General features: G+C 45.0%; 2 protein-coding genes across 3 annotated transcripts in view; both read right to left on the bottom strand.

Moving 5' to 3' along the window:
- Positions 1-6,374, bottom strand: part of EDEM2 (ER degradation enhancing alpha-mannosidase like protein 2) — a 33,482-nt gene extending 27,108 nt beyond the window's left edge. Inside the window, exons 1-4 of one of the 2 annotated variants that reach the window (XM_050807110.1) lie at positions 6,167-6,374; positions 5,827-5,937; positions 3,701-3,740; positions 746-851 (exon numbers count right to left, since the gene is read on the bottom strand). In XM_050807110.1, the coding sequence (XP_050663067.1) occupies positions 746-851; positions 3,701-3,740; positions 5,827-5,937; positions 6,167-6,273 (364 nt within the window). In that variant the 5' untranslated portion in view covers positions 6,274-6,374. The remainder of the gene's footprint in view (positions 1-745; positions 852-3,700; positions 3,741-5,826; positions 5,938-6,166) is intronic. The other variant, XM_050807111.1, reaches the window with a different exon arrangement.
- Positions 1-21,773, bottom strand: part of TRPC4AP (transient receptor potential cation channel subfamily C member 4 associated protein) — a 283,763-nt gene that overhangs the window by 138,312 nt on the left and 123,678 nt on the right. The gene's annotated exons all lie outside the window — the stretch shown is intronic.

Raw genomic sequence — 21,773 nt, 5'->3', positions numbered from 1 at the left:
GACAGCTGTTAAGTGGTCTAGAGGTCAATGCAAATAAGGGTTGTGGTAGCTTCACAAGAATCACTGGAAGTCTGCTAAAAAAACTGATCCTAGTACCCAACCCAGAGATTCCAATTCATTAGGTTTAGGGTGGAGCTTCAACATCTGGATTTTTTAAAAGGTCCTAAGTGGTTCCTACGGGCAGCCAAGTTTGGAAGATTAATGCCCTAGATTTGCACTGTCCAATACAATAATCACTAACCACATGTGACTATTTAAATTTAATATCATTAAAATTAAATGAAATTAAAAATTCAGTTCCATAGTTGTAGTAGATACATTCCAAATGCTCAAGAGCTCATGTGGTTAGTGGCTACCACACTGGCCAAAACACAGAAAATAAAACATTTCCATCATTGCAGAAAATTGGATTGGACAGACAGTAAGTTCCAAGAAGGCAAGGATCATATCTCTCTTGTTCATAGCTGTGTGCCTAGTATCAAATATATATTAAAGAGGTGAGTAATCTGGTGTATTTCTTTCCAGGCTTTTAGTCTCCTGGTCACTTTCATATCTGAAACTGATGAGGAAATCCTGAGACTTCCCCACCTCATCCTCCAGGAGAGAAGGAGAGCTCTGTCGGTCAGAGGTTTTGGCCAAGGGTCCTGGCATGGTCAGTCCTTAAAATCCTATTTACCACTTTTTGGTTTACAGAGGCAACTTCACACTCTCTTTTCTTTTAAAGGTCCTAGAGAGCAGCCCTCACCTCGAATGTTGGTTTCAAACACAGAGGCATTCACATCAATATCAAAGTCCACGTTGTCCTGGAGCACTTCAACCACTCTTTGGAATTCTGAGACATTCCCCAAAATCTGGAAATAAAAAGGAGACCTGACGTTGAGGCTGTTGCATGCATGGAGGCAGATTCAGAGTCTGGGATCCTATGTTGATGTGGCCCTCACAAATTCCACTTAAGACCTCCAGTTTCTTTCCTAGGATTGGTGACAGCAGAAGAAAGCACTGAGAGCTAGAGATCATCCAGAGACTTCATATCAAGAGACTGGTTAAGTAAATTCCTAGGTCCCAATTAAGAGTGACGATGTAGTCATTTAAACGGACACAATAGGCCGGGCACGGTGGCTCAAGCCTGTAATCCAGCACTTTGAGAGGCCGAGACGGGCGGATCATGAGGTCAGGAGATCGAGACCATCCTGGCTAACACTGTGAAACCCCGTCTCTACTAAGAAATACAAAAAACTAGCCGGGCGAGGTGGCGGGTGCCTGTAGTCCCAGCTACTCGGGAGGCTGAGGCAGGAGAATGGTGTAAACTCGGGAGGTGGAGCTTGCAGTGAGCTGAGATCTGGCCACTGCACTCCAGCCTGGGCGACAGAGCGAGACTCCGCCTCAAAAACAACCAACCAAACAAACAAACAAAAACGGACACAATATAAAGAATGCAAACTACACGGAAGTCTTAGGTTTTTTGTTTTGTTTTTTTGAGACAGAGTCTCACTCTGTCGCCCAGGGTGGAGTGCAGTGGCGAGATCTCAGCTTACTTCAAGCTCCGCCTCCCGGATTCTCCTGCCTCAGCCTCCTGAGTAGCTGGGATTATGCGCCACCATGCCCAGCTAATTTTTGTATTTTTAGTAGAGACAGGGTTTCATCATATTGGCCAGGCTGGTCTCGAACTCCTAACCTCGTGATCCACCTGCCTCGGCCTCCCAAAGTGCTGGGATTACAGGAGTGAGCCACCGCACCCAGCCAAAAGTCTTAGTTTGACATTTTGCAGTAGGTATCAGTTGTTTTTAACCCTGTCTTGTCATGTTCAACCTTGTGGAAAACAGAACAGGTTGGCTGACCCAAAACTAAATTCATTCCTACCCTCTTTACCTCATGGCCTCCCACCAGAGGTTGGAAATCCAGAAGCTTTCTGAGCCTCCTTTGCTGCTGCAGTTGATTGTTTACCCAGTCAATTCTGACCCTTGAGAATTCTACTGGGTGCACTTCTGGGAAGGCTTCTGTTTTCTTAATACCAAGGGACAAACACAGCTAACATGGCTTTTAGTCTCTCTCTTTCTGCCTTGAACTCAGACTTGATTTCTGAAGCGATGGCAGCTATGTGAGACCATGAGGTACTAAGCATGAGAATAAAAGCCAAACCACTAACGATACTAGAATGCAAAGCTACAAAGAGCCTAGTCTCTGATAACACGGTTGAGTAGCTGACCCAACGCTAGAAATTACCTCTAGACTTTCTTTTGCTTGAGAAAATAAACCCTTTTTATTTCAACCATTAGCCAAATGCAATCTCAATCTCTCTTCTTTTGACAATAAATAACATCTCAGTTTACCCTCTAGGAATCACTCTTCCCCAGTAGTCACTCCTGTGATTTGGGAGAGGCTGATCCCATCCCTCTGGCTATGGAATGGGTACTTGACCTGGACCAGTCCAAGACTTTTTTTTGTTTTGTTTTGAGACAGGGTCTTGCTCTGTTGCACAAGTTGGAGTGCAGTGGTGTGATCATAGCTCATGACAGCCTTGAACTCCGGGGCTCAAGTAATGCTGGCCTCCCAAACTGCTGGGATTACAGGCATGAACCACCACGCCTGGCCCTTTTTACCTTTCTAAGCATCAGGTTTCTTTTATATCTTTTGTTTGTTTGTTTGTCTGAGACAGGGTTTTATTCTATTACCCAGACCAGAGTGCAGTGGTGCAATCTTGGCTCACTGCAACCTCTGCCTCCCTGACTCAAACAATCCTCCCACCTCACCCTCCTCCCAAACAGATGGAGCCACAGACATGTGCCATCATGCCTAATTTTTTATATTTTTGGTAGAGACGGGGTTTCATCATATTGCCCAGGCTGGTCTTGAACTCCTGTGCTTAAGTGATCCTCCCGCCTTGGCCTCCCAAAGTGCTGGGATTACAGGCGTGAGCCACTGCACCCAGTCGTAAGCATCAGGTTTCTTAGCCATAAGAAGGAGTAAATGTACTTACCTCAAGAAGTTGTTGGAAGAATTAATACATGTCTGTACTAAGCCCTACACAAACATACTAATTAGTCACTGATATTATTTTTTTATTTTTAATTTTTTGAGACAGAGTTTCACTCGTCACCCAGGCTGGAGTGCAATGGTGCAATCTCAGCTCACTGCAACCTCTGCCTCCCGGGTTCAAGCAATTCTCCTGCCTCAGCCTCCCCAGTAGCTGGGATAACAGACATGTGCCACTACGCCAGGCTAATTTTTTGTATTTTAATAGAGACGGGGTTTCACCATATTGGCTGGGCTGCTCTCGAACCCCTGACCTCAGGTGATCTGCCTGCCTCAGCCTTCCAAAGTGCTGGGATCACAGGTGTGAGCCACCGTGCTCAACCTGATATCCTTTTATTATCATTGAACATGGCTCCTAGAATGTAAGCCTCTGAAAACAGGAGGATGTCAAAGTCTCTGTATCCTCCACAGAGTTATACAAGCCTATTACAAGTCTCCATACATAACAGGTCCTCTATAAATGTTTGCTAAATAAATGAATCTGCATAAGTTGTAGTTCATTTTTCCCTATGTAGCTAGGCAACTGCAGCGGACAGTTCAGAATCATGAGATGCAAATAAAAGGCCTAGGAAAGGAATTCATTTTTCACCCACAGTCAAGCTGCCAAAAGAGGAAGGATGTTGGTTATGTAACGGTGGAAAGGAAAAGAAACAGACGAGATACTTACCAGCAAGGTGTCCAGTGCGTCAATTAGAGTCAGAGAAAAACTGCAAAAGGACAGAAATCCCAGCCGCTTAGTAAGAAAATCAAATACCAGACATTATGGCTGCCCTAGATCTGATCCCCTTAAAAGTAAATGAGGCAAAGTAATGCCTCTGCCTGTCCCACTTACAGTCACAACAGAGAAACCACAGTGAAAATCGCAGGGATCCTCTGACCCACTTAATGCACCTGGGAGGGTTGGCTGATGTAGCTCCATTGTAATTAAATACATCACCTATATTCTGGCATTCTCCTCTACCATTGGGAGGCAGTATACGATTGTAGCTTAAAGCACAGGCTTTTCACCGATTTTCACATCTAGGAATTTACCCCACAGTGAACAGCTATTTGACAGTGTTCATGGCAGTATTGTTTAGAACAGCAAGAGGCTGGAAAGAACCCAACTGTCTGCCCATTAATGGGTGATTAAACTGTGTTATAAACAGTGCAAAACTATGAAGTTATCAAAAAGATTGTCATCAAGACTTCTATGTGCTGATGGAAAGATATTCGAATTGTTTTTAATGAAAAAGACAGGGTGGTTTAGTATGTTTCCATCTGTGTTTCAAAAAGACATACTTACTGACAGAAAGCAGATCAGAAATTGTTAGGGTCAGTGGTGGTGCAGGGATGAACTATAAAGGGTCACAAGGGAGCTTTTTAAGATAACAGAAGTGTTTCATATCTTGACTGTGATGGTGGTCATTATGCACTTAAAACGAGCGTAGGCCAGGCATGGTGGCTCATGCCTGTAATCCCCCAGCACTTTGGGAGGCCGAGGTGGGTGGATCACCTTAGGTCAGGAGTTCAAGACCAGCCTGGCCAAATGGCAAAACCCCATCTCCACAAAAAAATTATCCAGGTGTGGTGGTGGGCTCCTATAATCCCAACTACCTGGGAGGCTGAGGCAGGAGAATTGCTTGAAGCCAGGAGGCGGAGGTTGCAGTGAGCCAAGATCACACCATTGCACGCCAGCCTGGGAAACAACAAACTCCATCTCAAAAAACAAAAAGAGTATACTTTATTATATGTAAATTATGCCTTTAAGAAGTTCATTTTAAAAAGATACACATATACACATCTATATGTATAATGGCACAAACCAAGAATATTTCTGGAGAGATACGAAGGAAAGTTAATAGTTGGAATTCTAGGGTATGGGAGATATTTATTGTACATAATTTTTTACCACTTGAATTTGCCATTTGTATTTACTTTGTTGCAACTTAAAAAAATAAAAACCATCACAAGTTTTGAGTTTAATTTCTCTTGACCTTAGCACATTCGTGTGTAAAACAGGGATAATGGCACCTAACTCGTATGGGGTATTAAGATAATTAAAGGAGATGACACAGTAAAATGTTTAGCACAGTGTTCAATCAATGCCAGCTTCAGCTAATGCAATGATTCTTCACTCAGCAAGGAATAAGCCAGTGAATTCCAGCTCTCATAGATTTTTATTCTAGTGGGAAGGAGAAAGACAAACCAGTAGATAAGTGAAAATGAGAGTATCAAAGAGAAGTGCTACAAAGAAAATAAAACAGGTAACTTGTGAGAGTGACTTAAAAGGGAGTCGTGGGTCGTTAGGGAAGCGGATGCTGAGGAGGTGACTACTGAGCTGAGATATGAATGACAAGCAGCAGCCAGTTATGGGAGGAAAACCGGGAGAGTGTATTTCAGGCACAGGGAACACCAACTACAAACAGTTAAGTTTTAGGAGTGTCACACTCCTTCCTCGACCTGAATGCCCACCTGCACAATGAAAGGGTTGGGTTTTCTAATTCTTGGAGCCCTTCCACGGTTTCTTGTTACTCCAGAAATTGCCTATGTCCCCACAGCTGGTGCCTGTTACTGCTGGCGCTGGGCCCAGTGATCCAGCCCACCCGGCTAATCCAGGACTTTTTTTTCACTGAGAGAGGCTAAATGGATCCTGGAGGTGATAGCAAGAATTGGAGGGAGCGCGGTTGTAGCTCATCTGGGGGCTTTCCGGTGCCGGTGAGGAGACCATGAAGCCAGCAGCCCCAGTTGACCCGCCCGCCTAGGCCCGGAGAGTCAGACCCTGGCCGCCCCTTGCCCCTCCGCTCGCACTACCTGCCCCAGGTGTCGTGCCCGTCACAGGTGAGAGGTCGTAGCTCATCGAAGGGAAAGGCATTCTCCAGGTAGCTGTCGTAGGCGTGGTAGAACATGGCCTTGACTCGCTCCCTGGGCGTGGGACGAGAAATCAGGCATGGGGCCAGAACACAAAAACAAGCAGGGGAAGAACAAGATACAGGGCGGAAAGTGGGAATCACTAGCTGATTTCTGCCTGGGACCTAGCGGCGGGGTCCGAGCAAGTCGGGGTAGGAGACCTGGGATGGACAGAAAGGGAAGGGACCCGGTTCGCGCATCCCATTCCCCAACTGCGAAAGGGCGGGAACCTGGCCTCCTTCACCTGTAGTGGGCGGGATCTGGCGCGGAGCCGTCGGGACCTGGCGCACCATGGTGCAGAGGCAGCAGCGCGCACAGGAGGCCGAGCGAGATGAGCAGCCGGAAAGGCATAGAGCTCGTGTCCTCTCAGCGCCGCCGCCGCAGCAGCAGCCACTGCAACCAGCTCATCCTGGGAGCTGCTGCGGGTTCTTCCGGGGACCCGCGCCACTGCGCCTGCGCGCTGAGAAATCAGCCTCTCACTTCCGGACTACAAGCCCCGGAATGCAATGGGCAGCGAAACGTGGCCGAAGAGCAACTTGGGATATACGGTTTCGGAAACACTGATCAACGTGTCTTAAAGACAGTGGCTGTTGTTACTACTGTTATTAATTAATGTTTTAATAATAACAGCTAGCGTGCATTGAGCACTTATTGTGTACTAGTACTGTACGGAGCATTTAAAATGCATTCTATCATATTTGTTTCAACAACCTTATTAAGCATGAAGGCTGGGTAAACATGAGAAATGTTCAGCCTCTACCATTATTATGTAGCAGAAGGAGCCGCAGACAAAACTCCTCAGACGCCGGGTTAAAGAAGGAAGGAGCTTTAATCGGCTGGGAGCGTGGGCTGACTCAAGTCTCAAAAACCGAGCTCCCCGAGTGAGCAATTCCTGTCTCTTTTAAGAGCTTACAACTCTAAGGGGGTCCGCCTGAGAGGGTCGTGATTGATTGAGGAAGCAGTGGGTATGTGCCTAGGGGCTGCATGCACCGGTAATCAGAAGGGAACAGAACAGGACAGGGATTTTTACAATGCTTTTCCATATAATGTCTGGAATCTATAGATAATATAACCGGTTAGTTCAGGGCTGGATCTTTAATTACCAGGCCTGGAATGCAGCGCTGGGCTGTCTGACTACTGATTTAACTTCTGTCTTTAACTCCTACTTTTTATTTGAGGCAGAAATTGGGCATAAGATAATATGAGGGGTGGTCTGCTCCGCTATTTAGGGATATTAAGCTTCCCAAACCAGTTACTTGTTGATTGTATAAGATACAACTCACATTTATTTGTCCAAAACTTCCACTTTTTTTTTTTTTTTTAATCTCTTGCATTTTCTGATGCTGTCACTCTTGAGGTTTCCTGAAATCCCTTCAGTTCTAGAAATTCATGACATTTCTTTCCTTCCACTTTGGGATGTGGTTACACAATCACGGTCCCTTCAGTCTCCATCTCAAACCGGAAGCTTACCCCTATCAGCCCTGTAGAATGTCTTAGGTAAGAATGAATACCTTGGTCAGGCGCGGTGGCCCAAGCCTGTAATCCCAGCACTTTGGGAGGTTGAGGCGGGTGGATCACCTAAGGTTAAGAGATCGAAACCAGCCTGGCCAACATGGTGAAACCCCGTCTTTACTAAAAATACGAAAATTAGCCAGGCGTGGTGGTGGGTGCCTGTAATCCCAGCTACTGGGGAGGCTGAGGCAGGAGAATCGCTTGAAACTGGAAGGCAGAGGTTGCAGTGTGCCAGGATCGCACCACTGCACTCCAGCCTGGGCAAAAGAGCAAAACTCCATCTCAAAAAAAAAAAAAAGAAAGAAAGAAAAAAGAATGACTACTCTGGAGCACTATAGCTTTCAGGAGGTTTGTGATCCATTTCTCCATTTCCCTTATTCCCAAGTTTCTCAAGTTTGGTCAGCACCTTAGACCACAGCAACACCCATGACTTTGGTCAGTGTGACATGCAGTAGAACCAACCCTGAATTTGAAGTCAGATCTAGGCTCCAGTTAATTACAACTCTGTCACTCATCTATAACCTGTGTATGTGACCCTCTCCTCTGGGGCTAGCATCCTTGTCTATAAATAATGAGGTGTTTGAACAAATGGATCTTTGAGATCATTTTCGGTCTAGCTTTCTATGATTCTAGGATTGGCTATCTCCTATTTGCTGAAAAAGGCACATGGAAGTGGTAGCTCAGTTTGTTGAGCCAGAGTGCAGCCAGGCTTGGTCTCCTTTGGTCCCACATCTATCCCTGAAAACATCCCCCAAGTAAGTGTCTCAAAATGCCATCCATTGATAGAATTAAATCCCTGACAACCCAGAGAGATTGAGGTGATATAGCCTAGAGGCTAAAAGTATGGGCTTTATATTTGGGCAGACCTGAGTTGGAGTACTAGCTTCATCACCTGTTAGGATATGACCCTGCCAGTTTTTCTCTGAGCCTCAGTTATCTCATCTGTATAATAGGAATAGTATTAGTACCTACTTAATAGGATTGTGAGGATTTGGTGAGCTATTGCATGTAAAGCACCTGGCATCGTGTCTGGCAGAAGAGACACTCAGTAAATATTAGGATGTTTTTATTTTTTATTTATTTATTTTTTGAGATGGAGTTTCATTCTTGTCGCCCAGGCTGGAGTGCAATGGTGTGATCTCAGCTCGCTGCAACCTCTGCCTTCTGGGTTCAAGCGATTCTCCTGCCTCAGCTTCCGGAGTAGCTGGGATTACAGGCGCCTGCCACTGCACCCAGCTAATTTTTATATTTTTAGTAGAGACAGGGTTTCGCCATGTTGGCAAGGCTGGTCTTGAACTCCTGATCTCAGGTGATCCACCCCACCTCGGCCTCCCAAAGTGTTGGGATTACAGGCGTGAGCCACCGCACCCAGCCTAGGATGTTTTTAGAAACTCTTCTTGGGGCTTCCAGATGGAAGGGAAAGGAGACGACAGTAAGCTGAAACCTGGATAACAACACAGGAGCACTGTATTCGTTTCCTGTGATTCTTCCAACCAATTACCACAAACCAAGTGGCTTAAAGCAACAGAAATTTATTCTCTTGCAGTTTGGGAGGTCAGGAGCCTGAAATCAATTTCACTAGGCTAAAATTAAGTTCTTGACAGGGTCACACCCACTCCAAAGTCTCTAGGGGAGAATCCGTCCCTTGCCTCTCTAGATTCTCCTGAATGCTCGCATTCCTTGGCTTATGGTTGTATCACTCTAGTATCTGCCCGTGTCTTCATATATCCTTCTCTGTGGATGTGTCACATCTTCTTCTGCTTTTCTCTTATAAGGACGTTTATAATTGCATTTAGCACCCCCCCATCCCCCCCACCCCCAGATAATACAGGATAAAACTCCCATTCCAAGATTTTTAACTTAATCACGTCTGGAAAAAAAAAAAAGAAAAAAGAAACACCCCTTTTCCAAATAGAGAAACATTTACAGTTTCCAGAGATTAGGACCTGGACTTTAGGGGGCTGTTTCCAGTCTAGCACAGGAACTAAATATTTTTCAGACCTGGGCCTTGCCCTGTTATGAAACTCACCTTCTCCATATTATAAATCCTATAGCTTATTTTTTTTGTCTCCCATTCAAAATTCTAGTGTAGATAAAACTTTTGCAGGAAGGGTGGGTTCAGGTTGCCTGGATTTGGTAACGATAGGTCTCTCTTTATGAGCAAGAGTGAAACACTCACGATTTTCCTTTATATTCTTTTTCTAGCTTGATGTCATTTTCCACACTGTCACTGAACAAATAAAACCATGACTTAGGTTTTCACAATTCATGTGACTAATTTCATAGTTCTCTAATGAGAATAAAAAACTTGTTTTACCCTCTGGAAAGTGTCAGAACTCTTCTTCCTCTCACTCTGTGTTTATAATATTGGATTCCAGAAGGTTATGACCCACCAGTGAAATGTCACACTTGAGCATTTACTTGTGAAGAGACTCAGGGTAAGTTGCCTACCTCTCTGAGCCTCAATTTCCTATTGTAAAATACAGAAATTGATGATGCCATAAAGGAATTCTGGGAATTAAATGAGATAATGAAAGTGAAAATTCTCAGCACAATGACTGGTATATATTAAGTTCTTGATACATATTAATTCTCTTCCCTGCCTTCCCAACTCTTCCTTTTTTTAAAGCAGAGCAACTGGTTCCATTTACTGAGCATCTGCCCCTAGTCATCCAAGGCGTTATAGGCAATAGTTCCTACCCTCAAAAGTCTGAGGCACAGTGCTGAGCATATAACTAAGATTCCAAAATAATCAAGTCATAGGCCTTTCCCTTGAAGTGCTTGCAATTTTGTTAGAAGGGGAAGATGTCAATTGGAGAATACTTGGAATCATAGGGTGTTCAAGTCTTCCCTGTGGGTGAATAGAGTTTGGAGGGAGCTCAGATGACATCAGTATCTGAGGCCAATGTCCTTGGACAATGTTCAGTGGAACAAGACTTTGACTGGTCGTCAGAAACTCTTGGTCTTGTTACTTGTTTATCCACTATCTCTGTGTGATCTCGGGCAAGTCATTTTCCCTTTTGGGGACTCAGTTTCCATATCTGGAAGATGAAAGAGTGACTGTCAGCACAAGGAAAATATTAACAGATCCATACAGAGTTATTGCAAAAAATCAGAAAACAGAATTCAACACACATCAACTGCAGAAATTTCCCCCCGAGAAACATCCATGAAGCAGAATAAAACAGTGCGACAGCATCCCAAACGGAATCTGACTATTTGCCAACAAAATAAGAAAGGAGGGGGATGGGGAGGGGGACAAGAAGACGGAGAAGGAAAAATTGTCACATGTATTGATAATAGCTAACATTTACATAGCAATTAATATGTTCTTTGTACTTTACATCCATCAACCATTAATCCTTACCACAACCCTCTGAGAAAGTGTCATTATCACCATTTTATAAACCAAAAACCTGAAGCACAGATTCTAAGAACTGAAGGGAGATTTAGCAACTTAATCAATGTCTCATACCGAGTAAGTAGAAGAGTCAAGGTTTGGATCCAAACAGCCTATACTCTAACGCATTAATGAAAATAATGACAAATATATAAATAAAAGGCCAATATAGAATTTAACAATGGAGATCTGGTGAACTGCTACAGAGGCCTCTAGCTTCAGCTTCATGTGGTTTTAGGGTCAACATTTCCTTCCCTTTTGCTGGAAAATTAGAGGGAAAAGCTCAATTCCCTGAAGTTGGAAGCCAAGGCATTTTAGATCCCCTTTGGCCAAATACACTTGACCTCTTTCAGCAGGGGAGAATCATTTTTCCAGCATCTGAAGGTCATTTGGTTCTCCCAACTCCCAAAGCCGGGGTTGCATACTACATACTTTTGACTTGGCAAAAAATAAGTTTATCCCTGGGAAATTTCCCATCTGTTGCTTTGTAGAAATGCTTGAACTTCTGTGTGCAGCATGTCTAAACATTTAGATCAATGACTCCCTGGTTAGAGTCCCAGACCTCGCTATTTTTTTTTTTTTTTTTTCTTTTTGAGATGAGAGTTTTGCTTTTGTCACCCAGGCTAGAGTGCAGTGGCGTGATCTCAGCTCACCGCAACCTCTGCCTCCCGGGTTCAAGTGATTCTCCTGCCTCAGCCTCCCGAGTAGCTGGGATTACAGGCATGCGTCACCATACCTGGCTAATTTTTATATTTTTGGTAGAGACAGCGTTTCACCATGTTGGCCAGCCTGGTCTCAAACTCCTGACCTCAGGTGATCCACCCACCTCGGCCTCCCAAAGTGTTGAGATGACAGGCATGAGCCACCGTGCCTGGCCTTATGCTTTTATTCTCAATTTATTTTTATTCTTTTTGAGATAGGGTCTCACTCGGTTACCTAGGCATGATCACCACTCACTTCAGCTTCGACCTCCCAGGCTCAAGTGATCTTTCCACCTCAGCCTCCCAATCAGCTGGGACCACAGATACCAGCTAATTTTTAATTTTTTGTAGAGACAAAGTCTCGCTGTATTGGCCAGGCCAGTCTTGAACTCCTGGGCTCAAGCAATCCTACCGCCTTGGTCTCCCAAAGTGTAGAGATTACAGGCATGAGCCACCACACCTGGCCTCAGACCACGTTTTTATTATGCTTATGTTGGAAGTGAACTCAGACCTGTAGCTAAATCTGCCACGGAATTGTGCACTTCAAAATGGTTAAGATGGTAAGTTGTATCACATGTATTTTGTCACAATTTCTTAAAAATTAAAAAGTGAGGCTGGGCACAGTGGCTCAAGCCTATAATTCCAACACTTTGGGAGGCTGAGGTGGGCAGATTGCTTGAGCCCAGGAATTTGAGACCAGCTTGGGCAACATGGCAAAACCCTGTCACTACAAAAAAAAAGAAAAAAAAAATTAGCATGGTGTAGTGGCATGTGTCCCTAATCAAAGCTACTCGGAGGCTGAGGAGGGAGGATCACGCTCCCACCTCAGCCTAAATGGAATGGAATAAATGGAATGTGATACAACAAAATTATTTATTATTATTATTATTATTATTATGATGTCTGCTGCCCTTTTGAAATACACAATTCTGGCAGAGTGCAGTGGTTCACGCCTGTAATCCCAGCACTTTGGGATGCCGAGGTGGGCAGATCACCTGAGGTCAGGAGTTCAAGAGCAGCCTGGCCGACAAACCCCATCTCTTCTAAAAATACAAAAATTAGCTGGGTGTGTTGGCAAACGCCTGTAATCTCAGCTACTCGGGAGGCTGAGGCATGAGAATTGCTAGAACCTGGGAGGTGGAGGTTGCAGTGAGCCGAGATCATGCCACTGCACTCCAGCCAGGGCGACAGAGCAAGACTATGTCTCAAAAAAAAAAAAAAAAAAAAGAAAGAAAAGAAAAAGAAATACCCAATTCTTTCACAGAAAATATATTCTTATTTGCTGGCGGGGAAAGGGGTGGTTGGTAGATGGGAAAAGGGTGCTTTCTTTGCTGATATCCAAAGCGGACACTTTCTCTGCCTATTTGATGATACAAAACTAGCCCTACCACACCAGGCTAAGGGAGAGAAGAGGATCTGTGTCCCACAGAATTCCCCCTATTAGCCTACCTGCCCCATAGCCCCCTAACTCTGCTGCTAATCAATTGTGCCAGGTCAGGAAGAAGGAAACTAGAGGGAAAGAAGAAGCCTAATAGATTGAAAATCCCCTCAGTAAACATTTATTGAGAGCCTTATAATGGTTAGTGTCTACTGAATTAAACTTACTAGTGTTAAGAAAAATTATCTGAAACATGTTACTAAGGTAAAAAGATGATCATGTGGCCAGGCGCGGTGGCTCAAGCCTGTAATCCCAGCACTTTGGGAGGCCGAGACGGGCGGATCACGAGGTCAGGAGATCGAGACCATCCTGGCTAACACGGTGAAACCCCGTCTCTACTAAAAAATACAAAAAACTAGCCGGGCGAGGTGGCGGGCACCTGTAGTCCCAGCTACTTGGGAGGCTGAGAGAGGAGAATGGCGTAAACCTGGGAGGCAGAGCTTGCAGTGAGCTGAGATCTGGCCACTGCACTCCAGCCTGGGCGACAGAGCGAGACTCCTTCTCAAAAAAAAAAAAAAAAAAAAAGATGATTGTGTGACTTTTTGCTGTCATGATAAAGCATTGACTAGCAAGTCTACTTATCATCTATCCCTGAAGAGAAACGTGACACTATTTACATAATTAATTAGGGCCCAGACATTGTACAATTCTATAAAGTAATAAGATGTAACACTTTCCTTTCCTGTGTAGTAGAGAAGATAATCCCAAAGGTTATGATACTACTACTCTGTAGGACATTAACCCATTTAGTATTTAATCTAGCAATCTTACTTCAATATTTTTCTTTTCCATTGACTATAAAAATTCCAGTTCTTTTTTCTTTCTTTTGAGACAGGGTCTCACATTGTTGCCCAGGCTGGAGTGCAGTGGTTCGAACACGGCTCACTACAGTCTTGACCTCCCACATCCCAGGCTCAAGTGATCTTGCCTCAGTCCCTCAAGTAGCTGGGACTACATGCATGTGCCACCATGCCCAGCTAATTTTTGTATCTTTTCATATAGACAGGGTTTTGCCATGCTGTGCAGGCTGGTCTGGAACTCCTGGCTAAGCAATCCACCCACCTTGGCCTCCCAAAGTGCTGGGATTACAGGTGTAATCCCACTGTGCCCAGCCCAAACTCTAGTTCTTATATTCTGTTTTGAACTGGCTTTGTCATCCTGCTAGTCCCCTCATTAATGAGTTAAATGAAACTCTGACCCATGCTCACTGTCTATTTCAATGAGAATTGTGGAGGTTTTTTTGTTTTTGGTTTTGGTTTTTTTTTGAGACAGAGTCTCACTCTGTTGCCCAGGCTGGAGTGCAGTGGTGTGATCTTGGCTTACTGCCTCCCGGGTTCAAATGATTCTTTTGCCTCAGCCTCCCAAGTAGCTGGGAATACAGGCACCCACCACCATTCCCAGCTAATTTTTGTATTTTTAGTAGAGATGGGGTTTCATCATTTTGGCCAGACTGGTCTCGAACTCCTGACCTCAAGTGATCCACCCACTTCAGCCTCCCAAAGTACTGGGATTTATAGGAGTGAGCCACTGCGCCTGGCCAATAATTACATTTTTAACATGCTGATAATTATCCCTGACACTAAGTGTCAGACCCTGGATTAAGTAATTTATAGATCCATGAAACTCCTTTGAGATAGTTTTTTGTCCCCATTTTCCAGATGAGAAAGTGAAGGCACAAAAAGATAAAAGAATTTTGTCAGTGCCAGTTTTGTGCCAGGAGCTTTACTAAGTTACAGTTTTTTCTCCTTTCCTGGGAGTCCTGTTTATCTATTCATTGATTAAAAAAAAATCTATTGAGCACTTATGATGTGCCAAATACTCTGCTAAGCTGGTAATATAGAACTTTAAAACACATTCTCTGCCCTCTTATGGCTTTTGGTGTGGAAGACAGACGCATAAATAGACAATTATCATTTAAAGAAGTAAAGGAGGAAAACTCTCCAAACCTATTCTGGTTTGGGGGCTGCCTGCAAAAAAAAATTAAGTAATTAATTAATTAATTATTTTTAAAAAAATAAAAAAAACTAAGGGAAAGGGAGGGCTCCAGTAGAACAGAGGCAACATCTAACCCTGGCTTGTGGACATGAAGTCAGGGAAGGCTTCCTGTAGTAGGTGACACCTGAGTATTCTAATAGGAATTAGTAGGGCTGAAGAAGGTGGTGGGAAGAACCTCAATTCAAAATTTTGATTCTTTTGTGTATTAGGAAAGGCTCTTCTTCTGACTCCTGCTTACCTCCTCATATCACTTCTTCCTTCCTATCACCTACTCCTATTTGGCCATACTTAAGTATTACTGCCTTCTCAAGCACTTTCTCCTTTCCTATTATATTCTTTTGTACCTTCTTCACCCTGTACTTGAAACAACTTTTTCCTCATCCCTACTTGCCACTTAGGCATTATCGGGGTTTTTTGTTGTTGTTGTTTTTGTTTGTTTTTGAGACAGGGTCTTGCTCTGTCACCCAGGATGGAGTCCAGTGGTGCACTGCAGTCTCAGCCTCCTGGGCTCAAGTGATCCTCCCACCTCAGCCTCCCGAGTTGCTGGGACTACAGGCACGCATCACCATGCCTGGCTAATTTTTGTATTTTTTCAGAGCCCAGACGAACTCCTGGGCTCAAGCAATCCTCCTGCCTCAGCCTCCCAACGTGCTGGGATTACAGGTGTGAGCCACTGTACCCAGCCTGAAAAGCATTCCTTTTTAAACCAGGAAAATGGCAAGAATATTCTCTTATATTCTCTATCACTTTTTTTTTTTTTTTTTTTTTTTTAGACAGAGTCTTGCTCTGTCGCCCAGGCTGGGGTGCAGTGGCCGGATCTCAGCTCACTGCAAGCTCCGCCTCCCGGGTTCACGCCATTCTCCTGCCTCAGCCTCCCGAGTAGCTGGGACTACAGGCGCCCGCCACCTCGCCCGGCTAGTTTTTTGTATTTTTTAGTAGAGACGGGGTTTCACTGTGTTAGCCAGGATGGTCTCGATCTCCTGACCTCGTGATCCGCCCGTCTCGGCCTCCCAAAGTGCTGGGATTACAGGCTTGAGCCACCGCGCCCGGCCACTTTTTTTTTTTTTTTTGGAAACAAGAGTCTTGCTCTGTTGCCCAGGCTAGAGTGCAGTGGCACGATCTCGGCTCACTGCAGCCTCTGCCTCTTGGGTTCAAACGATTCTCCTGCCTCAGCCTCCTGAGTAACTGGGATTATAGGCATTCACCACCACACCCGGCTAATTTTTGTATTTTTAGTACAGATGGGGTTTCACCATATTGGCCAGGCTGATTTCAAACTCCTGGCTTCAAGTGATCCACCCACCTCAGACTGCCAAACTGGTGGGATTTCAGGCGTGAGCCACTGTGCCTGGCCTTCTATTACTATTTCTGTTAAACATTGTACTAGAGGTTATAGCCAGAACAATAAGTTAAAAAGAAACAAACATAAAAATTAAAAAAGAATAAATAATCTGCATTATCTATTGGTGCTATGATTATGCATGTAGAACATCTAAAAGAGTCTAAAAATAATTATTATAACAAACAAGTTTATTAAGATTGCTAGACACAAAACTAATGCAACAAAATCATCAGTACTTCTATATGCTGAGAATAAGCAGTTAGACCATGAGATTTTAAAAATATATTATTTGCAATAATATTTTTAAAATATGAAGAACTTGGCTGGGTGCAGTGGCTCATGCCTGTAATCCCAGCACTTCGGGAGGCCAAGGTGGGCAGATCACTTGAGGTCAGGAGTTCGAGACCAGTCTGGCCAACATGGTGAAACCCTGTCTCTACTAAAAATATAATTAGCCTAGTGTGGTGGTGTGTGCCTTTAACCCCAGCTACTCTGGAGGCTGAGGCAGGAAAATCGCTTGAATCTGGGAGGTGGAAGTTGCAGTGAGCCAAGACTGTGCTACTGCACTTCAGCCTGGGCAACAGAGCAAGACTCTGTCTCAAAATATATACATATATATGTATATATAAAGAGCTTATAGGGGAAAATTTAACAGAGGATGGGCCATATGTTCAGAGAGAAAATCATAAAACTCTGAGAGATATCAAAGAAGCTGTAAACAAAATATACCGTATCATGCACTGGATGATTCAATATTGTGAAGATATCAATTATTCCCAGTCATTTACATGCTAAATGCAATACCAACCAAAATTTCATCAACTTGATAAAAAAGATTCCAAAATTTAGGTGTAGACGTTCAAATATTCAAAAATAGCCAAGACACTCTTGAAGAACAAAGAGGGAAGACTTGATCTACAAGAAATAAAGACATTATGAAATAATATTAATTGAGGGCCGGGCACTGTGGCTCACGCCTGTAATCTCAGCACTTTGGGAGGCCGAGGCAGGTGGATCACCTGAGGTCAGGAGTTCGCGACCAGCCTGACCAACATGGAGAAACCCCGTCTCTACTAAAAACACAAAATTAGCCAGGCATGGTGGCGCATGCCTGTATTCCCAGCTACTTGGGAGGCTGAGGCAGGAGAATCACTTGAACCTGGGAAGCGGAGGTTGTGATGAGCTGAGATTGCGCCATTGCACTCCAGCCTGGGCAACAAGAGTGAAACTCCATCTCAAAAAAAAAACATTAAAAAAAAAAAAAGAAATAATACTAATTGAGATAATGAGCATTGGTGCAGGGTGAGACAACTGGGCCACTGAAACAGAATAGACATATTTACTATAAGTCAGAGGTATCACTGCAGATCAGTAAGGAAAGGCCAACTTTTGATAACTGGTTCTGGGACAGTGGATATCCATTAAAAGAAACTAATCTTGGCCGGGCGCGGTGGCTCAAGCCTGTAATCCCAGCACTTTGGGAGGCCGAGACGGGCGGATCACGAGGTCAGGAGATCGAGACCATCCTGGCTAACACGGTGAAACCCCGTCTCTACTGAAAAAAAATACAAAAAACTAGCCGAGTGAGGTGGCGGGCGCCTGTAGTCCCAGCTACTTGGGAGGCTGAGGCAGGAGAACGGTGTGAACCCGGGAGGCAGAGCTTGCAGTGAGCTGAGATCCAGCCACTGCACTCCAGCCTGGGTGATAGAGCGAGACTCCGTCTCAAAAAAAAAAAAAAAAAAAAAAAACCTAATCTTGACCTCTACTTCATACCATGCCTCAAGGTGAAAGACAAAACTAAAAAGCTTTGAATATAAACAGAATATCTTCATGACCTTGGGGGTAGGGAAGGGTTGCTTAAATAAGGCACAAAAAGTACAAACCATAAAAGAATAAGTTGATAAATATAACCACCTTAAAATTAGGAACTTTTGTTTATCTGAAGACATGATAAAGAAAGTGCAAAGGGGCTGGGTGCGGTGGCTCATGCCTGTAATCCCAGCACTTTGGGAGGCTGAGGTGGGAGGATCACTTGAGCCCAGAAGTTTGAGACCAGTCTGGGCAGCATAGCAAGACCTCATCTCTACAAAAATAAGTTTAAAAAAAGAAAAAAAAACCTGCGAGGGTAAAACCACCTACTCAAGCCTCAGCCATGGCGGACACCCTTCGACACCTAGGTGGCATACCTGCTACACCCCTAGGTTCCTTGGTATAGCCTATTTCTCCTAGGCTACAAACCTGTAGAGCATGTTACTATACTGAATACTTTAAGCAATTGTAACACAACGGAAGTATTTGTGTATCTTAAGAAATCTAGGATTTGCTGACAAGATGGCCGAATAGGAACAGCTCCGATCTGCGGCTCCCAGTAAGACTGATGCAGAAGGTGGGTGAGGTACCCGGTTTATCTCATTGGGACTGGTTGGGCAGTGGGTGCAGCCCACGGAGGGCAAGCTAAAGCAGGGTGGGGCATCACCTCACCCAGGAAGTACAAGGGGTCGGGGGATATCCCCCGCTAGTCAAGGGAAGCTGTGAGGGACTGTACCCTGAGGAACGGTGCACTCAAGCCCAGATATTGCGCTTTTCCCAAGATCTTCACAACCTGTAGACCAGGAGATTCCCTCTGGTGCCTACGCCACCAGGGCCCTGGGTTTCAAGCACAAAACTGGGCAGCCATTTGGGCAGACACCGAGTTAGCTGCTGCAGGAGTTTTTTTTTTTTTTTATACCCCAGCGGCACCTGGAACACCAACGAGACAGAATCGTTCACTCCGCAGGCTGGGAGCGGTGGCTCACGCCTATAATCCCAGCACTTTGGGAGGCCGAGGTGGGCGGATCACGAGGTCAGGAGGTCGAGACCAGCCTGGCCAACATGGTGAAACCCCGTCTCTACTAAAAATGTAAAAATTAGCCGGGCGTGGAGACGCGGACCTGTAATCCCAGCTATTCGGGAGGCTGGGTCAGGAGAATCGCTTGAACCCGGGAGGCAGGGGTTGCAGTGAGCAGAGAGGGCGCCACTGCACTCCAGCCTGGGCCACAGAGCGAGACTCAGTCTCAAAAAAAAAAAAAACCAGAATCGTTCACTCCGCTGGAAAGGGGGCTGAAGCCAGAGAGCCAAGTGGTCTGGCTCGGTGGGTCCCACCCCCACAGAGCTCAGCAAGCTAAGATCCACTGGCTTGAAATTCTCACTGCCAGCACAGCAGTCTGAGGTCGACCTGGGAGGCTTGAGCTTGGTAGTGGGAGGGGTGTCCGCCATTGCTGAGGCTTGAGTAGGTGGTTTTACCCTCACAGTGTAAACAAAGCCGCAGGGAAGTTCAAACTGGGCGGAGCCCACCGCAGCTCAGCAAGGTTGCTATGGCCAGATTGCCTATCTAGATTCCTCTCCTCTGGGCAGGGCATCTCTGAAAAAAAAGGCAGCAGCCCCAGTCAGGAACTTATAGATAAAATCCCTGGCCTGCACGGTGGCTCATGCCTGTAATCCCAGCACTTTGGGAGGCCGAGACGGGTGGAGCATTTGAAGTCAGGAGTTTGAGACTAGCCTGACTAACATGGTGAAACCCCATCTCTACTAAAATACAAAGAAAATTAGCCAGGCGTGGTGGCAGATGCCTGTAATCCCAGCTACTTGGGAGGCTGAGGGAGGAGAATTGCTTGAAGCCAGGAGGTGGAGGTTGCAGTAAGCCGAGATTGTGCCATTGCACTCCAGCCTGGGTGACAGAGTGCAATGTCTCAAAAAAAAAAAAAAAAAAAAAAAAAACTCCCTGGGACAGAGCACCTGGGGGAAGGGGTGGCTTGGGCACGGCTTCAGCAGACTTAAACATCCCTGCCTGATGGCTCTGAAGAGAACTCCCAGGACAACATTTGAGCTCTGATAAGGGTCAGACTGCCTCCTCAAGTGGGTCCCTGACCCCTATGTATCCTGACTGGGAGACACCTCCCATAGGGACCAACAGACACCTCATGCAGGAGAGCTCTTGCTGGCATCTGATGGATGCCCCTCTGGGACGAAGCTTCCAGAGGAAGGAACAGGCAGCAGTCTTTGCTGTTCTGCAGTCTCCAGTGGTGATATCCAGGAAAACAGGCTCTGGAGTGGACCTCCAGCAAACTCCAGCAGACTTGGAGTAGAGGGGCCTGACAGCTAGAAGGAAAACTAACAAACAGAAAGGAATAACATCAACATTAACAAAAAGGACGTCCACTCAGAGACCCCATCCGAAAGTCACCAACATCAGAGACCAAAAGTAGAGAAACCAACGCAAAAGGGCTGAAAAATTCCAAAAACCAGAATGCCTCTTCTCCTCCAAAGGATCACAACTCCTTGCGAGCAAGGGAACAAAACTGGACAGAGAATGAGTTTGACGAATTGACAGAAGTAGGCTTCAGAAGGTGGGTAATAACAAACTCCTCTGAGCTAAAGGAGCATGTTCTAACCCAATGCCAGGAAGCTAAGAACCTTGAAAAGAGGTTAGATGAATTGCTGACCAGAATAATCAGTTTAGAGAAGAACATAAATGACCTGATGGAGCTGAAAAACACAGCACGAGAACTTCGTGAAGCATATGCAAGTATCAATAGCTGAATTGATCAAGAAGAAGAAAGGATAACAGAGATTGAAGATCAACTTAATGAAATAGAGAAGACAAGATTAGAGAAAAAAGAATGAAAAGAAATAAACAAAACCTCCAAGAAATATGGGACTATGGCTGGGCATGGTGGCTCAAGGCTGTAATCCCAGCACTTTGGGAGGCCGAGACAGGCAGATCACGAGGTCAGGAGATCGAGACCATCCTGGCTAACACGGTGAAACCCCATCTCTACTAAAAAGTACAAAAAACTAGCTGGGCGAGGTGGCCAGCACCTGTAGTCCCAGCTACTTGGGAGGCTGAGGCAGGAGAATGGTGTGAACCTGGGAGGCGGAGCTTGCAGTGAGCTGAGATCCGGCCACTGCACTCCAGCCTGGGCGACAGAGCGAGACTCCATCTCAAAAAAAAAAAAAAAAAAAAATATGGCACTATGTGAAAAGACCAAATCTACGTTTGATTGGTGTACCTGAAAGTGACAGGGAGAATGGAATCAAGTTGGAAAACACTCTTCAGGATATTATCCAGGAGAACGTCCCCAACCTAGCAAGAGAGGCCAACATTCAAATTCAGGAAATGCAGAGAACACCACAAAATCAATGTGCAAAAATTACAAGCATTCCTATACAGACAAACAGAGCCAAATCATGAGTGAACTCCCCTTCACAATTGCTACAAAGAGAACAAAATACATAGGAATACAACTTACAAGGGATGTGAAAGACCTCTTCAAGGAGAATAACCACTGCTCAAGGAAATAAGAGAGAACAAAAATAAATGGAAAAACATTCCATGCTCATGGATAGGAAGAATCAATATAGTGAAAATGGCCATACTGCCCAAAGTAATTTATAGATTCAATGCTATTCCCATCAAGCTACCAT

This window comes from Macaca thibetana, chromosome 10 (assembly GCF_024542745.1).
Source record: "Macaca thibetana thibetana isolate TM-01 chromosome 10, ASM2454274v1, whole genome shotgun sequence".
Lineage (NCBI taxonomy): Eukaryota > Metazoa > Chordata > Mammalia > Primates > Cercopithecidae > Macaca > Macaca thibetana.
Note: the sequence above shows the minus strand (reverse complement) of the source record. Positions and strands in the feature narration are given on the sequence as shown.